This window comes from Polypterus senegalus, chromosome 6 (assembly GCF_016835505.1).
Source record: "Polypterus senegalus isolate Bchr_013 chromosome 6, ASM1683550v1, whole genome shotgun sequence".
Classification (NCBI taxonomy): domain Eukaryota; kingdom Metazoa; phylum Chordata; class Cladistia; order Polypteriformes; family Polypteridae; genus Polypterus; species Polypterus senegalus.
Window position 1 is genome coordinate 72,883,593 of NC_053159.1, and position 18,600 is coordinate 72,902,192.

The following is an 18,600-nucleotide window of genomic DNA, read 5'->3' on the forward strand; positions in this document are numbered from 1 at the left end:
GTCGCGCACTCACTTCAGTGACAATATCGTCCCAAGTATTTATGAGCAGGAAAAGTCAAAAGTTATTGCTGAACTGTCCCAGGCATCTTCTGTGGCCCTAACTACAGACCGGTGGACCTCCAGGTGCAACAGAAAGCTATGTGACTGTGACCGCTCATTACATCACAGCGGAGTGGGAGATGCGAAGCCCTGTACTGCAGACACGCACCCTCTGAGAGTCACACTGGCACAAACCTGGGACATGTATTGAAGGAAGCAGTGGCAGAGTGGAGGATAGAGAGGCCCAATACTAATATCCCAGTCACAACAGATAATGCCAAAAACCAAATAAATGCAGTGAATGAAGCAGGACTGGGCCCACAGATAGGGTGCATTGCACATGCAATTAATTTAGCATCCCACCGAAGCTCAACAGCTGCTCATGTGCTTAAGACCAAGCAAGAAATGCTACAGCTGCTTACTCAAGCTCATACATAATGTCAAAACAAGGTGGAACTCCACTTATGATATGTTGGAGAGTTATCTTGAGCAGCAAGCAGCTATATGCTCTTCACTAACAGACAAAACCCTGAAGAAAAATGCCAGAGACATCGTCACGTTGTCTGATGATGATGTTTAAGTGGCAGAGGAGGTCCTCCAGCTGCTCAAACCACTCAAAATGGTTACATCTCTGTTGAGCACTGAAACTGCACCATCTGTGTCCATGATCCTGCCTCTGAAAACAAGGATCCTACAATCCATGGCCCCAAGTGAGGAAGACGGCACTATCACAAGAGATGTCAAGACTGCCATTAGAGAGGACCTGAAGCCCAGATACACTTCACCATCAACCCTACAGGACTACCTTCACAGATCTACTGCACTTGATCCAAGGTTCAAGTCGCTGTTTCACCTAGACCTTGCCCTGCGCTTGAGGACATACAGTGATCTCACTACTGAGATTGTGAGCAGTCTTGGCACTGAAGACTGTGAAGAGGTAAAGAAAATAAATATTTTGAAATTATATATTTTTTTTATTTTTTATGATAATGTTTTTAGTTAAGTTTATTAAGTTATTGCCACATTTTAATGTCTGTGAAAAAAAAAAGTTTTAATCAATAATGTAACTTTCCCTGCAGCGTCAATATGCAGCTCCAACAGGAGCAGACACATCTCTTTCTCAAAAGAAGTCGGCAATGGCGGAGCTTTTTGGTGAGACCTTTGCACAGAAGGACATGGTCAGCAAGGCTTTTGCTGACACCATTAAAGAGGAGGTGGTATCCTATGAGGCAGCAAGTGGCATTCCAGTTGATGGTGATCCACTGACTTGGTGGAAAAGCAACAAATGTAAATACCCTCACCTTGCCACAATGGCAAGACACCATCTTGCTTTGCCTGGCACTTCAGTGCCTAGCGAGAGGGTGTTCTCAACAGCAGGGGATATAGTTACAGCAAAGAGATCTACACTTTCTCCAGAAAATGTAGATATCCTCATGTTTTTGAAAAAAAATTGAAATTATAAGCTCAGGTCTGCTTTGCTTTCTTTCTTCTTTTTTGATGATGTGGACATAAGCTAGTTTTTATTTCTCTCTCTCCATTTTCAAAGTAAGACGCAATGATGCGTTAAATTGCATTTAATGTTGTTTTTTTATTGTGTCCACATTAAAGGAAATAGTTATCATGCCCTATATTGCACCTTAATTTGTATTTATATAATTGAGTGGAATAAGTCTTAAGTTAAATGTTTTTTAATGGGAAAAAAATACTTAACTAAATAAACGGAGAGTTAAATTTGTCTTGTCTTTTTTTTTTTTTTTTGCTGATCCGAAAATTGATCCGAACCGTCAATTTTTTAATCCGTTGCACTACTACTGATTTATAACCCAGAGGTCGTGCGTTCGAAACCAGCTTCTCCACAAATGTACTGTTTTGAGTAGTGAGCTGCTCTTATTATTATTATACAATAAAAACATACATTTGATTTATGTTTGTAACAGCCAGTGTAAATTTATAGTACTTGTAAAAGTTAGTGTTTTTGTTTTTTTTTTGTTTTTTTTTTTATATAACTTTTATTCTCTCAATCATGATCATGATACATACTATACCCCCAAGGGATCTGACACTGTTAGTTTTTATCTGAAACTGGGAATAACTGTAGATGTGAGTGGTGTTTTGAGACAATGGAACTGGAAATTCTCTGATCTGGAGGGATAAAATCTGACACACAAACACTGGTGAATCTGCCTTATTCGTATCTCATTGTCACTTGAATTTTTTTTATTCAGTTTTATTGAGTGTTCCTGCTCACGCTGAATTAGTGTGCACCTTATGGTCCATTATGTCAAAGCCGCACTGACAAAAACCAGAGACATAAATATATATGATATTTGGACTAATTCATTTTATGACCTTTATAGTACATTTCGGAAAACATTGTGGCACTGATGCAACATTATTCATATTATTCATAATCATTCTTATGCTTTCTTGCGGTTGTTTTTTTTTTTTTTTTCCCTGATCTTGCCCAATCTCCACATTTTGATGCATGGTGGTGTTTTCATTTTTACTCCAGGACATGCAGAGTAAAGAATAATACAGAGAGGTCAGTTCCACGCTATATGCAGTCATCAAATTCAAATGTTAACAGTTCCCACACACCCAAGGACTGTCCTTTCTATATTTACGACTTGTACCTTTTGCAATGTACACACTTCTCTCTATGTTGTGGTTCCTATTACACTGAAGGGGTGCCTGACCCTCACTGAGTTTACTTTCCTGGGGGATACAGCAGTCTTGGAACAGAAGTTTACCCATCACCTTTTCTTGTAAGAAGCGATGACCTCTGCAAGGTGAGCCAAGAACGCTTTTCTTTTATTGGTGGATATCTGGCGCATGATGTCAACGCAGCACCGGGAAAAAAAGAGCCAAATATATGTGACATTTTGAAGCAATCCTTTTATGACCCAAATAGTACCAATCAGAAAACATCATCGCACTAATGCAATATTATTTGAAAACAAACAGCGTTAGATCTGGTGTGTATTTATGCTGGCACTGTTATTTACGGTCAGATCGGGGGTGGTGAGGGAGAGCGTGAACATGACTGAGAGAATAAAACTGAAAAAAAGCTAACTTTTACAAGTACCATAAATTTACTGCTGGGCGGCTGCTGTGAGAGCCTCGTGCCGCTGGGCTGCTGCATGTGTGTGACTTGTGCTGCTATGTTGATTTCATCACAAGAATTTTTTTACAATGGGTTTCTTGTCAACTGACGGCCAGGATGTCCCATCTGGGATGTCACTTGTGGACCACTGGGGCATGTACAGTCACTCTAACCTGACCCAGGCATACAGGCAGACACAATTCCCAGTCCTTCTGCATCCATTCCTGCTGGCAAGCCTCATCCTTCCTCTTCCTGGCTTTCCGAATGGAGTGACGCAGCTCCTTTTATGAAGGCCCTGGGAGTGTTACAGGTGGTTCATTAATCGGACCTGGAATCACTCCCAGGTGTGTTGAGAGCCCAATGCAGGGCTCTGCAACTTCCCCTGACAGCCCCCATAGAACCCAACAGGGCTGTGCCAAAGTCCAACTCCTAGCATTCTTTGTGGGAATCCATGGTGCCACAGCCTCCCAGTGCTGCCCTCAAGCTTCCTGGGGAAGATATTGTCTTGCTGATGCTGTCTCCACTGATCCTGCCATCCAATTGTTGTCCCGGCCATGTAATGGCCATGGCCGCCTGTCACTTTACTTAAATCTAAGAAATGATACTAAGGCAGTAAGAGAAGGGCAAAACCTGTGTATTTATTCTTTACAAAGGATGGGAAAAAAATAATGTCCAAGTAACCTGCCCTCAAAATAGCTTAGCAATATAGCATTAAGCCTTCATCTGAGCTATGTTTGAAGTAGAATAATAAAATCTAAGCATGTAGTTTATCCTAGGTTGGATGTTGATAAAGGCATTTCTCTTTTTAGTAACTGTTTTTTTTTTTTTCTCTTCAAGATCAATACTAGTGCCAAACATAATCGGTCAATCTTGCCATTTTATTCTAACACCACGTTTGATGAAAGGCATTACTTTTAATTATAGGCGAGACATTATGTCTATTGACAGATTGTCCCCCTCCTCTTCACAAATTTATGTGTTTGTAAATAAATCTGTTACCTTGTTTTGCACTGGAAGAAATGGGTTCATACCCCTTCATAGGGGAAAATGTCACCTATTTATAAGGTAAGAGCAAAACATTGATAGGGGTCTAGAATACAAATTCAAGGGCTCTCAAGTCCACTTTATAATAAATTTTTGGTTATGGATTGCCTGAACATAATTTTCCATTTCAGTGTCATTGTCAATGTAAAGTAGTAAGTTATTGCCAATAATTTTTTCAAACATTATATATAAATAAATAGCAACATTTATTTATATGGCATATTTTCATATAAAGAATGTAGCTCAAAGTGCTTTACAAGACTTCAAAAAGAAGGTTACAAGAAAAGAAAAAACATACGTTTTGGTATGAATATTTAATGAATGAGTAACAAAGAAAAAAATAAAGCCCTGCAATCTTATAATATCATAATGTAAATCTCAATGATGAGTCCGATGTTAAGAGCCAAAGAAAACAATGAAAGACTATTGATCATTCAAGTAGTTGTATCTCTAAGTAACTGGAATGTGCTGTTTCATTCTGTGAATGAGGGATAGGGGATGTCTCTTTGCAGGCAAACTACTGTGCATAAAATAATGTAATAAACCATATTCAATTAAATATATGCTGGCAATAGCTGACTAGGGCTGTATTAGATCATACTGTATCTGTAACAAAAATTCTAAAAAAAGAGAACACTCTCTTGCTTCCATGTTATGGATTTCTTCGTTGCGCTATTTGCGTAAACATTATCTCACTGGTGTAAGCTGTTATTCATTTGCCCATCCCAGTCATTAGGAGTGGGCAGTATGGACAAAATTCATATCACAATGCAGTATAATTAAAAACTCTGGCCTTGATGGATACTCATATATTTGTTCATTTTTTTCAGACTGAAACTTTTTTTTAACAAATGTACTGCCAGTGACATGCTTGTTAACACTCTCTGATACTCAAACAAGTTAAGTTTTGAGTATTTAAGTATTCATCTGTCTTGAACCAATGAGAGTACAGCCTTTTTCTCACTCGCTTACTTTCCCAGTGCCTTTCAAATGGTTCCTTCCTGTTTTCATTGTTGCATTCCTGTTTCTAATCAGGTTGAACTGCACAGCATCCTGAGTAATGTTATTAAAGGGGCTCACTTATTTTGCAAAGTTCAGATAAAAGTGAATACACAAACATATTACTTTTAACACAAATACAGAAAATTATATTTTCCATTGCCTTGCAGTTAGGAGACCCGGGTTCGCTTCCCGGGTCCTTCCTGCGTGGAGTTTGCATGTTCTCCCCGTGTCTGCGTGGGTTTCCTCCGGGCGCTCCGGTTTCCTCCCACAATCCAAAGACATGCAGGTTAGGTGGATTGGCGATTCTAAATTGGCCCTAGTGTGTGCTTGGTGTGTGGGTGTGTTTGTGTGTGTCCTGCGGTGGGTTGGCACCCTGCCCAGGATTGGTTCCTGCCTTGTGTGCCCTGTGTTGGCTGGGATTGGCTCCAGCGGACCCCTATGACCCTGTAATCGGATTCAGCGGGTTAGAAGATGGATGGATGGATATTTTCCATTTCCTTTTGCATGTTTTATGCTTTACTTTTAAATGTGTTTGCAAGTTTTGCATGAAATTTTAGCATACTGGTAAAATGTTTTTCTTTTTTCTAAATTCTTACTGGAGAAGAGTTTAATATGATATACTGGATTCAGCGGTATATCGCACACTTCCACCAGTCTGTGCTTAATTTGTATGATTTATGATGATAAACTAATATATTAATTTGGTCTGAAGAAAACGCTCTTGATCACCATCATCTTATGAGTATCTCCACTTCAAAGAACGAAAAATGATTATTTCAGCCTACCTTGTGCTAGAGAAATGTCACATTGAAATGTGAATCCAAGATGTCCATTGTCTGTTTGAAAGTATTTTCTAACATAAGCAAGACAAGTGGCCATCAAGGCATCCTGTCTTCAGGACTTTAAACTGTGGATACTTTTCTTGATGTATTTTTGAGTACATAAAATCCAAATGTTCTTGTTAGTGGATGTGGTGAATGAAGCAAGTGTCCTTGAGTAAGTGTTCAAATTACTTTTAAATGTCATGGCAATAGCACAATCCAATCAAGTAAATGCAATAACAGTCTTTAAAGTGATGAGTCATCTGACACCTTTTAAGTCCCTGTATCTTCTACCTTAAGCACTAACTGGTTCAAGATTAGCACAACCTCTGAATTGTATGTCAACTTGGTGGTTTTGAGAAGTTATGCATTAGAGTTCTTCACTACAATTAATTTGTGGAACAGTAATTAGTGACTGAAAATAAAGGACAAAACTGTAGCTGACCAGGCTCAGTCATAATTCTAAGACGTACAAATTTTTAGGAACTATGCTATAATTGAAGTCAGACAGCGATGTTAAGTGTCTGCTGCATGAGAAACACTGAAATTGTAGAAAGTTAAGTTGGATACATGATTAGGACTTTACTGATTGACCACCTCTACCTTTATTACTGGTGTTAATATTGTTCAAGTGAAGGAGCCTTATCAGTTTGGAATGGAATGGGGGCTTGCACCAAACCATGTAAAAGCGGGTTTCCTTTTTACATGACCTTTTAAATATAATGGATAAGTGTGGTGTAGTAACATCTAGTCAGCAAAAGCTCTGGATCATGTTTTTTGCAAATCTGAAAATATAGAAAAAGGATTTTTTTTTTTTAATTAATGTGAAGGTGTGTACTCTCTTCATAGGTGCTTAGATTGTCTTTAATCATACATTATATCGGTGTATGCTGCATTTTTGTTGTAGTCTCTAATGGGATGTGTGTGTGTGTGTGTGTGTGTGTGTGTGTGTGTGTATGCATGCATGCATGTGTATACTGTATGTGTTTGTGTTTTTTATTTTATACTAGCCATCCCCTGCAGCTTCGCCCGCATAGTAGTGTAACAGGATGAACTTTAAAAATCAATAAACAAATAGGTATCGCAGCTAAGCGTATGCGAGGTCTCCTCCAAAACATGGCAAGAGATAGAGTGATTCGAACGGAGGCTGGCTTCTGAGTGAGGAGGGCCCCTCCTGGCTCCCCACTCCTGATGTCACGCATCTGTCTTGGATTAGCGTGAATATATCTCTCCTGCAAGCGAACTATGATTCTTAGCAAGATAAGAGAAGTTGCAAAATCAACTGGAATGTTCATTCAAATTATTTAAAAAAAAAAAAAACACGATTTTAATCCATTAAGTAGTTCTTTTTTTGCTCGCTAAATGGATCAAAGATAAGCCCCGTGTGGGAGGAAGGCAGGCCACGCCCCCTCCCCTTGGCCTGCTGTGTGTCTCTCGGATTTATGCAAATAAATTGGTAGTGAAATATGTATCTTGGCGTGATGAGAAAGATCGCAAAATCAATTAAGTAGTTCTCTTGTGAAAAGCAGACAAACATACAGACAGACAGGCGTTGAATTTTAAATATATATATATATATATATATATATATATATATATATATAAACTGCTCAAAAAAATTAAAGGAACACTTTGAAAACACATCCGATCTCAATGGGAAAAAGAAATCCTCCGGATATCTATACTGATATAGACTGGGTAATGTGTTAGGAGCGAAAGGATGCCACATCATTTGATGGAAATGAAAATGATCAACCTACAGAGCCCTGAATTCAAAGACGCCCCAAAAATCAGAGTGAAAAAATTATGTGGCAGGCTAGTCCATTTTGCCAAAATTTAATTGCAGCAACTCAAAATTGTACGCAGCACTTTGTATGGCCCCTGTGTTCTTGTATACATGCCTGACAACATCGGTGCATGCTTCTAATGAGATGACAGATGGTGTTGTGGGGGATCTCCTCCCAGATCTGGACCAGGACATCACTGAGCTCCTGGACAGTCTGAGGTGCAACCTGGTGGCATTGGATGGACCAAAACATAATGTCCCAGAGGTGTTCTATTGGATTTAGGTCAGGAAAGTGTGGTGGCCAGTCAATGGTATCAATTCCTTCATCCTCCAGGAACTGCCTGCATACTCTCACCACATGAGGCCAGGAATTGTCGTGCGCCAGGAGCCACTGTACCAGCATAGGGTCTGACAATGGGTCCAAGGATTTCATCCTTATACCTAATGGCAGTCAAGGTGTCTTTGTCAAGCCTGTAACGGTCTGTGTGACCCTGCTGGTCAGTGAGCTCAGGGCCCATTAGAGGACATGAGGCCCTTGGGTCACCCTCATGAAGTCTTTCTGGTTGTTTGGTCAGGGACATTCACACCAGTGGCCTGTTGGGGGTCATTTTGTAGGGCTCTGGCATTGCTCATCCTGTTCCTCCTTGCCCAAAGGAGCAGATACTGGTCCTGCTGATGGGTTATGGACCTTCTATGGCCCTCTCCAGCTCTCCTAGAGTAACTGCTTGTCTCCTAGAATCTCCTCCATGCCCTTGAGACTGTGCAGGGAGACACAGCAAACCTTCTGGCAATGACACGTATTGATGTGCCATCCTGGAGGTTGGACTACCACCTGTGCAACCTCTGTAGGGTCCAGGGATCGCCTCATGCTACCAGTAGTGACACTGACTGTAGCCAAATGCAAAACTAGTGAAGAAACAGTCAGAAAAGATGAGGAGGGAAAAATGTCAGTGGCCTCCACCTGTTAAACCATTCCTGTTTTGGGGTCATCTCATTGTTGCCCCTCTAGTGCATCTGTTGTTAATTTCATTAACACCACAGCAGCTGAAACTGATTAACAACCCCCTCTGCTACTTAACTGACCAGATTAATATGCCATAAGTTTAATTGACTTTATGCTATACTCTGATTAAAAAGTATTCCTTTAATTCTTTTGAGCAGTATATATATATATATATATATATATATATGAGAGAGTTGGGATCCGAGAGACTGTGTTTGTGGAGGGATGGAGAGTTAAGGTGGGTGGGGGAGTCACGTGATCATCTCCCCTCCCATTCACGTCATTTCATTCACTTCATTTCGGTCCGAGCTGAGCTCTGCAGCTGACGCGGTCTTGCTGTTCTTTTTCCTTAGGGTTTAGTCCTCTCTCCTTTACTGATTTACAGTTTACTAGGCGCAGTACTTGCTGAATAGTATTTTTTCCTTTAGTGTTTCTACTAAGTGTTTCTTAGTATTTAGTAGACGAGGTGTGCCAGTGTTCCTGGCGGTGTTGCGGTTTACTGTTACTTTCTACTTCGTTTTTGTATTTTAGTGTTTAGTAGACTTTTACTTTATCTCATTTACTGTTATTCCTGGTGGTGTTGCCGTTTTTCCCGTTTCTATTTTTTATGTAGCATGTTCACAAATTAGTCATAGACAAAAGTTATATATTTTGGCTCCAAGAGGACAAACCAAAAATGTTGTATATAAAGAAGCTCTATAAGTTGCATGTAGATACATAATTATTCCAACTACAGCGACTGCAGCATAGCGCATGAGGTCTGCTAGTAAAGATATAAAAACACATCTACATACACAAACACACATAAATGTCCCATTAGAGACTATATGCATGCCGTATAGTTCCTGTCAAATAATACAAAAAGTACATGACATGTGCTTAGCCCTAAGTGGTACTTCCCTTGCTTGCGGGGATCGAACCTCAGATGTCAGTGCCTGAGGCAGAGCCTCAGATGCTGCACCACTGCGGCTCGTTTCCTTACTTGACAGGATGAAGTTCAGAGTATTACATCTATATAGGTCTGATCACAATATGATTATTTGGGGTGTCACTTACCAGGTAACGCTTGTGGTTGGTTGGCCGGCCAGTCAGCAAACATCTGCCACTCTCTCTCAGCTGCAAGAATTAGATCATAGACATGCCATGTAGTACATGTCAAGTAATGAAAAAAGTACACAATGCATTTCGCACTAAGTGGGTTCAGTCTGGTAGATGACTACCCAAATAGTTAGATTGATATTTTTTATATATTTGATACCATCCAATCAATATATGACTCTCTCTCTCTCTCAAAACAGTTGGAATGCCTATATGTGACATAGTTCTGCATGAAGATAGTGTAAAGGAATTTTTCACATAGGAAGGACTCTTCAAGGTCCTGCTTGAATCAAGATTGTTTCTCTCTTTTAATAATTGTTTTTAATTGTTGGAAATATTTATACTTTGATTTTTTAACCTTTTAGTTTTATTTTAAATAGTTCAAAAATAGCTGAACTCACTTTTTTCCAGTGAGACTCTACATTTCTATGAAACTTTAACATCATCTGAAAATATACGCTGCAACATAAGGCATAAAACAGATGTCTGTTCATTTTCAGAGGAAGATTTAATGATTTGCTAAGGACTTTGAACACAGCCAGCATCATGTTTTCATGTCTGGTTTAATTCAAACTCTATCAGCAACAGCTGTTGAAATAGAAATTATGTAATTACTGAATCTTAGTTGTGTGTTCTGTACAATGGTCAATGAATGAGTTATTAAAATTACAGTTCAACTTTTGTGTAGTTTTATACAGTCTCAATTTTGTGAAGAATTTCCAGTATGGGTTTTCTCCTATTTGTATTCTTGTAGTTCTTACTGAATGATCTGAAATTTTAAATGGATGTGAACCAGTTATTCTGTTCTGTTTGCATAGTGTTTTGATTTTTTCATTGGTGCTAAGCTTGTGTACCAGTTTTATCAATTTCTTAAGCCTGGGATTATCACAGCATATTTGAACATACTTGGTTTTCAGCAGCTCTTTCTGTGGTTGTTTATTCTTTATAACATTTTGTTAAATTTGTACTGTATCTCAGTTCCTTTTAATACTGAATATTAACCAACCCCAGACGACTTAGGGAACAGTTGAATGTCAGAATGAAATGAATATTATGGGAAGGTTAAACCCTATACTACACAGGTACTTTATTGGTTGAGCAAGATAACTATTGTTTGTTTTTTTTTTTTTTTTTGCAAGAATATGCAAATGAATGACAATGACTCAATTTTGTAAATTTATAATTTCCAATTTTATTTTTCTTTTTTAATGTAGAAATAACTTTCACTTTTTTTCTTTGCAGATTCTCACTAACACAGGTCTTGTTTTAAATCATAATTTTATTTAGTTGCCGTTTTCAGAAAGAAAAGCCAGGTTGATTATTTTTCTGTGACTTTTTCAAGTAATATTGATAATGTACTTTCTATTAAATGCTGAATATTGCTAAGTTTGCAATAGACATGACTAAAATTTCACATTGGCATCTAATAGTTTCTGTTCTCCATAAAGGAATGACTTCATTTGCATAAAAAATTCTTGCAGAGTTAATAACGTAAAATAATCATTTAATAAAAAATCAGTTTTATAAAAAAAAATAAGTGTTTTAATAGTTTGTTGTGTGTTTAAATTGTGTTCTTTGTTTTTTGCTTTCCCATGGATATTTTCAATTATCCAGGAAAAGGTATAGTGACTCTGAAAACTTTCTATACCTTTGTCAATGACAGGAATAACACTATACCATAGAATTGAAAGGAACACTGCATAAATGTCCTTGGTGCAGATATAATGAAAAGTGAAAATTAATGCATGTGCTGCATGCTTCAGGTTATTGTTAAATACACATTTTATTCTACAGAAAACAAATAAGGTCTTAGTCCCCTATGACAGTGGTCTCTCATGCTTTTAGGTCAGATACACTGGTGACAGATGTTGGGCATTTCATCTTGTTTTGCAGATTAGTAGGCTTTAAAGACTGAACACCTGATATGACTCTTAACTCTCTTGCAACTTTTGCCTATTCTAGATCCAAACCAAGCACTTAGGCTGTGTCTTGGAAGCACTGCTCTTGGTGGTCAGTATGGAGCTGTATCTGCACTCAGCATTAACAATGACTGTACTCGACTGCTGTGTGGTTTTGCCAAAGGACAGGTAAGAAATGTTAATTGATGCCAATGAATATGCTGTAATTCATTCAGTTTGAGAACAACCATTTGAGATCCTAGATGATGATGATGATTGTTTGTATTTGAATATTTGAAATTTCTTATCATACTAGGAATTTAAGAAGTATTACAGTTTTGCCCAAATATATTATGTTATTTTACGCAAAATAAAGACTTGTTTTTAAGCTTAATTTGCAGCTCTTGTTTGTTGTAGAACCAGACTAAGTGCTTGCTTCACCTGTTTAACTTCCTTATCTCCAGATCCCAACACCCTGTTCTCAGTCAGTAGGTCTTTTGTAGTGATCAGCTTAGTGAAATGTGCTACTTTAAAATGTTAACTGCTGTTTTAAATGCAGCACCTCGCAAAATTATTCTATTCCTTTGATGGTATTCTTCATTGTGTGGATTTCAAAAGTTACATACACATACGCCTCCAATATGTTTTTTGTTTATTGACAACTAGGGGACGTACAAACCAGTCTATTTGTTGGTGCCGGTCCCAAGCCTGGATAAATGGAGAGAGTAACTTTAGGAAGGGCATCCAGTTTAAAATTTTGCCAAATCAATATGTGGATAGTACAGATTTCCATACTGGATCGGCCGAGGCCTGGGTTAACAATGACCACCAACAGGTTGCTGGTGGAAATTGGGCTTCTATTGACCAAAGAAGGAGAAGAAGAGGGGGGAGACATGTCTGGAGGCAGGAGGAGAGGAAGAAAGTAATGAGAGTGGAAGTGAGGGTAGGAAATTTTAATGTCAATTGTATGACTAGTATGGGGAGAAAGTTAGCTGATATGATGGAGAGAAGGAAGGTTGATACAGTGTGTGTCCAGACCACCAGATGGAATGGGGTGAGGCCAGGTGGATCAGAGGCAGGTTCAAATTGTTCTTCCATGGTGTAAATGGGAGGAGAAATGGCGTTGGGGTTATTCTGAAGGAACAGTATGTCAGTAGTGTTTTGGAGATTGAAAGACTGTCAGACCGAGTGATGATTATGGTGGTGGACTAGGGAAGTACAGCAGAGTATACAGAGAAAGAGGTTGTTGAAGTGGGATAGTCGGGAAGATGCAGAAAGTAGATGGGAGTACAAGGAGATAAGGTGTAAGGTGAAGAGAGAGGTGATGAAGGCTAAAGAAAAGGCATATGATGAGTTGTATGAGAGGTTTGACACTAAGGAGGGATGAAAGGACCTGTACCGATTGGCCAGACAGAGGGACCAGGCTGGGAAAGATGTGCAGGAGGTTCTGGTGATCTATACTAATAAAAGACAAAGCCCTCACTGACTCACTCACTCTTTCATTCACTCACTCACTCATCACTACTTCTCCAACTTCTGGTGTAGGTTGAAGGCTGAAATTTGGCAGGCTCATTCCTTACAGCTTACTTACAAAAGTTAAGCAGGTTTCATTTTGAAATTCTGCACGTAGCCGTCATAATGGTCGATAACGGTCGACAATGTCCGCCATGTTGAACTTTCTTATTTATGGCCCCATCTTCATGAAATTTGGTAGGTGGCTTCCCTGCGCTAACCAAAACCGATGTATGTACTTATTTCGGTGGTATGACACCACTGTCGGCCGCCATATTGAACTTTCCAACGTCACTAATTCTCCAACTTCCCATGTAGGTAGAAGGCTGAAATTTGGCAGGCTCATTCCTTACAGCTTACTTACAAAAGTTAAGCAGGTTTCATTTAGAAATTCTACGTGTAATGGTCATAACGGTTGACAACGTTCACCATTTTAGACTTACTTTACATTGTTCAGGTACCCATTTCCTTTATCATTCCAACCGTACCCCCATTTAACATGTCTATCGAGGTGATCACCATTGATCAAAGAATTGTCACCGAGTGGTTTCCATGCCCGGAGATGGCACCTACCTTTTCCATTCTCTCTGTTACATATTACACGGCCGTATCAGGCTCACTCTTGATATCCGGAGGAACATTGTGTCTTATGTATTGAATGACTGGGACAGGTTCAAGTTGTGGACTGATGACGGTATAGGAGATAATTATACTACACAGGAGCACTATAAGAGTGACATGCTTAAGCCCTTCACCTATGGATCTGCATGTGAGTTGATGGCTGCCGCTGAATTGTTCGGTTGTCGCTTTCAAGTGTACCGAAATGGCCAAATATTTTACACCTTTCGACAGCCGCCAATGCCTCTTAAACATCTTAGATTCACAGGTGACGATTTCAGTAGTGAACACTTTGATGTTTATGAATGTTTAAACTCTCAAAAGCTTGATGTGAAGTTATCGATGAAACCGGTTGTATACTTACAACGCTTGACAGATGCCAAATGTCTCTTCAACATAAGTCCTACAAATACTGTCGTAATTGAAACAAACCATGAAACTCAAACCGATTATGACAGCAGCAATCCAAGCTGTGAGATTTGAAACAAGATTACTTTTCACATGGCCAACTGTACGTTGCATGCTCAAGAGTAAGCTCAGCGCACAGCTTGGTCATATTACAATCGGAGGGCCGAGCTCACAATGTGGTATACAAAGAGATCCATAACAAATAATTATTGGTATATTTTCCCTCAGTTTAAAAAGGTTTAATTTTCTTCTTAATAAAAATTTTAAGGCAGTACTTCGCCGCTGCGAAGCGCTTGGTATTTTGCTAGTAAATAATATAAATGGAAGCCTACTCAAAGCGAGTAGAGCGTGTTGAGCAGATGGAAAGAGTACTTTGAGAAGCTGAAAATGAGACAGAGAAATGGTTGGATGATGGAGAGATAGTAGTGAATCAAGAAGTGCAACAGATTAGCATAGAAGTGAGGACAGTTATGAAGACGATGAAGAATGGGAAGGCTGTTGGTCAAGATGACATACCTCTGGAAGCATGAAGGTCTTTAGGAAATATGACAGTGGTGTTTTAACACAGATTGTTTACTACAATCTTGGAAAGCGAGAAGATACCTGAGAAGTGGAGAAGAAGTGTACTGGTACCGATTTTTAAGAATAAGGGTGATGAGTGGAGCTGTAGTAACTACAGAGGGTTATAATTGATGAGCCACATCATGAAGGTATGGGAAAGAGTAGGTTAAGAAGGGAGGTGATTAATGAGCAGCAGTGTGGTTTCATGCCGGGAAAGAGTACTACACATGCGATGTTTGCTCTGTGGGTGTTGATGGAGAAGTATAGAGAAGGCCAGAATGAGTTGCATTGTGTCTTTGTGGACTTGGAGAAAGCAAATGACAGGATTTCTAGAGAGGAGTTGTGTGTACTGTATGAGGAAGTTGGGAGTGGCAGAAAAGTGTGTAGGGGTGGTGTAGGATATGTACGTGGGAAGTGTGACAGTGGTGAAGTATGTGGTAGGAGTGACAGATATATTCAAGGTAGAGGTGAGATTACAACCGGGATTGTCTCTGAGCCCTTTCTTATTTGCAATGGTGATGGATAGGTTCACAGATGAGATTAGACAGGACTCCTTGTAGACTATGATATTTGCTGATGACATTGTGATCTGTAGCGAAAGTAGAAAGCAGGTCGAGGAGACCGTGGAGATATGTTCTAGAGGGTAGAGGAATGAAGGTCAATAGAAACAAGGCATAATATATGTGTGGAAATGAGAGTGAGGTCAGAGGAATGGCGAGGATGCATAAGAGTGAAAGGGAAGATGTACAAGACTGTATTTAGACCAGCTATGTTAGATGGGTTGAAGGCGGTGGTACTTAATAAAAATGTATATTGAAAGCTGAAAGAGGTTTATTTTTCAAGCCAAAGTAAGTAATCTGTAAAAAATAATTTTTAAAAATAAAAACTGGAGAAACACAGGTTGCAAAGGTTTTGAGATCCCTTATATTAAAACAATGGTTCAATGAAGTTAAAGCAAATACTACTAACAAATGTATGAGTGCATGTAATACTAACAGTTACAACTTAATTACATTAATAAGCTATTTTATTTATTCCTGTTAACCTCTGAAAATCTAAGTCAAAATTAAACACATTTAGTGTTAATAGAATGTATTTTTACATATAGCTGTAATGTTTGGTGAAACCTATTAATTAAAACAGCAATAAACATGAAATTTTGTAGATTAATGAGTACTTTGAATCTGCTTGTTGCTTTGGAACTTCACGAATGACAGAAAAATAATGTGTAAAAAAAAAAAAGAATTTGATATATTATATGGACAGTTGTAAGAGAATGTTGTTGCCTAGATGCTGAAATTACAAATTGTAGCAAAGTTAACTCTTTGCAATGGACTACATCACAGATCAGTATCTGTAAAGTGGATGGAAGATGGAGACTTGTGTTGGTATAAAGAAAATTTAAGATATTTTATTAAAATATGTAAGTCAAAAATGTACAAGGAGGGAAATAAAAGCAGTTACTTAAAATAATTATATCAACTTGACATAGCTAATTGGATCTCTTTCTGTATGAAGGGTCAGATCACCTAAAATGCATATCACTGGGTTGTGGGAGGAAGGAGATGTACCTTGAGAAAGTCTATAGAGACATAACACGCAGACACAATGTGAAATTAATTTGTACTTTTAAAGATATGTAATGCAGCAGTGTAACCCCCACTACACTGTCATGCTTTCCAAGTCATGATTTAGTTCTCTGAAAGTTATTTAGAACTTGTGGGAAAATATTTCTGAATATTGTATTTTTTCATATTCTTTAGATTACCATGTGGGATTTAGCAAATGGTAAGCTGCTTAGAACAATAACGGATGCTCATCCTCCTGGAACTGCAATCCTTCATATTAAGGTAATGCACAATATTGATTACCCAGATGTGTGTTGACTGTTCATTTTTATTTTTTTTTACATTATCAATTAACCTTGCAATTTGGGTATTTCTCCCTTTCAATTACATAAGGATGGTCTACCTTTTCTTAACTCAATCTCAAAGTAAAAAGTTTCTGTGGTCTGAAATTTTACAAACCATTGAAAGCTGCAGAAGGCTGTTAATTATTTACTGGTTTTGCTTTTGTTATATTTGCATTTGTGTGAGAGGCTCATGTTTGGCATGTGAATAGCTGGTTCTCATAGCACATTGCATCCCTGCTTAAGTATGAATAAGCACAAAATAAGGTTCATATGTTATACTGTTTTAAAAAAATGTATACCCCAGACTGCACCTACAATCTGACACCTACAGATTTATACAATGAAAGTTTATATCCTAAGTGAAAGATAAATATGTGCACATACTGTATACACAGAAAAGAGTTGGTGTCAGAAGGCTTTATATATAAGAGTTTCATTTGCATAGATTATTTTTTTCTTTCGCCTTTTCTTATGCAAAGTGCAATGGAACATAATTTTCATTCATTTTGAGTGATCATTGCAGGAATTAAGTAATTTGTAAGAAGTTAATTTCTTTGTTTTTAGTTTACAGATGACCCAACACTGGCTATTTGCAATGACAGTGGAGGATCTGTGTTTGAGCTGTCTTTCAGGTAATGCATTTCTACATGTTTCTTGTAAATGTATTCAATTTTAGTTGTATTATTTGCAAAGCAATCTTTGGAAGCAACCCCTTGGAGAGTCACTACTTATCGTCAGAGAGGAGTAGTGACAATTTCTTATATAACTCATGGTAACCCACCGTGACACACTTCGCAAATCATTTGCAGCCCATTCCTATATCATATAATAGGGACCTGGGACACAATGGCAGCAATCTGTGACTCTAGTAGTTTAAGAAACTCTCATGTAAATAAATAGTAAATTCCAGTAACAACTATAAAGAGGACACTATATCCTCCCAGGACCCAGTTTCAGACCCCTGCAGTCATACTGTCAGCTGATTCCTTGTGTGTGACAGTCAATGGGCTATAATAGGGTTTATACTTCTCTATCAACACTTTTTATTTCCTCTAACCTTCTTTTATTTAATATTTGCTTTATTAGGCTTTAGTGTTGGTTGCATATGGCAGCTGTTAGAATGAAAAATGTAATGATTTCATTAGTAAACACAACAAACATCTTAAAATGGTCATATCAAGAATGATACCCTTGAGTGAGCGTATGATAAGTGACATAGAAGATATTGCAAACTGCAGTTACACTCTAATTTCATTTCATTTAGATAACACTCCTGCACTTGGGCGTCAGTGTAAGACCTAAATTGTTGACTGGAGGAGTTATTATAAATATATGCACCTTAATAAAAGGGCAAGTTTCTGTGTGTCTGTCTGGGTGCTGTGTCTCTGTTATATGTCATTTGGTTTGGGATTCATAGAAGCAGTGGTAATGTTTGTGATGCGCTATCTGTTGGAATGACAAATGCAATGCATTTTATTACAAAATACATTTCAATAGATGGGTTACTACAAATGTTAATACTAAACACACTGGGGTGTACATTAAATACTTACATTTCAACCTGTCTTAGATGGTTAGTACAGCTAGTATTTATTTCAGCGATAACTGGACCTTAACATTAACATTTCTTTTTAATATAAATGACTAATTCATACTTTTTTATTCTGTGATTAAACACTTGAGTAATTTGTAAATCTATACTAATAATAGGCAAAGCCCTCACTGACTGACTGACTGACTGACTCATCACTAATTCTCCAACTTCCCGTATAGATAGAAGGCTGAAATTTGGCAG

General features: G+C 38.3%; 1 protein-coding gene across 1 annotated transcript in view; it reads left to right on the forward strand.

Moving 5' to 3' along the window:
- The window catches only part of vps8 (VPS8 subunit of CORVET complex), a 740,642-nt gene that overhangs the window by 132,274 nt on the left and 589,768 nt on the right, over nucleotides 1-18,600 (forward strand). Inside the window, exons 9-12 of the mRNA XM_039755059.1 lie at nucleotides 11,511-11,516; nucleotides 11,859-11,983; nucleotides 16,657-16,743; nucleotides 17,370-17,437. Coding sequence (XP_039610993.1) covers nucleotides 11,511-11,516; nucleotides 11,859-11,983; nucleotides 16,657-16,743; nucleotides 17,370-17,437 — 286 coding nt within the window. The remainder of the gene's footprint in view (nucleotides 1-11,510; nucleotides 11,517-11,858; nucleotides 11,984-16,656; nucleotides 16,744-17,369; nucleotides 17,438-18,600) is intronic.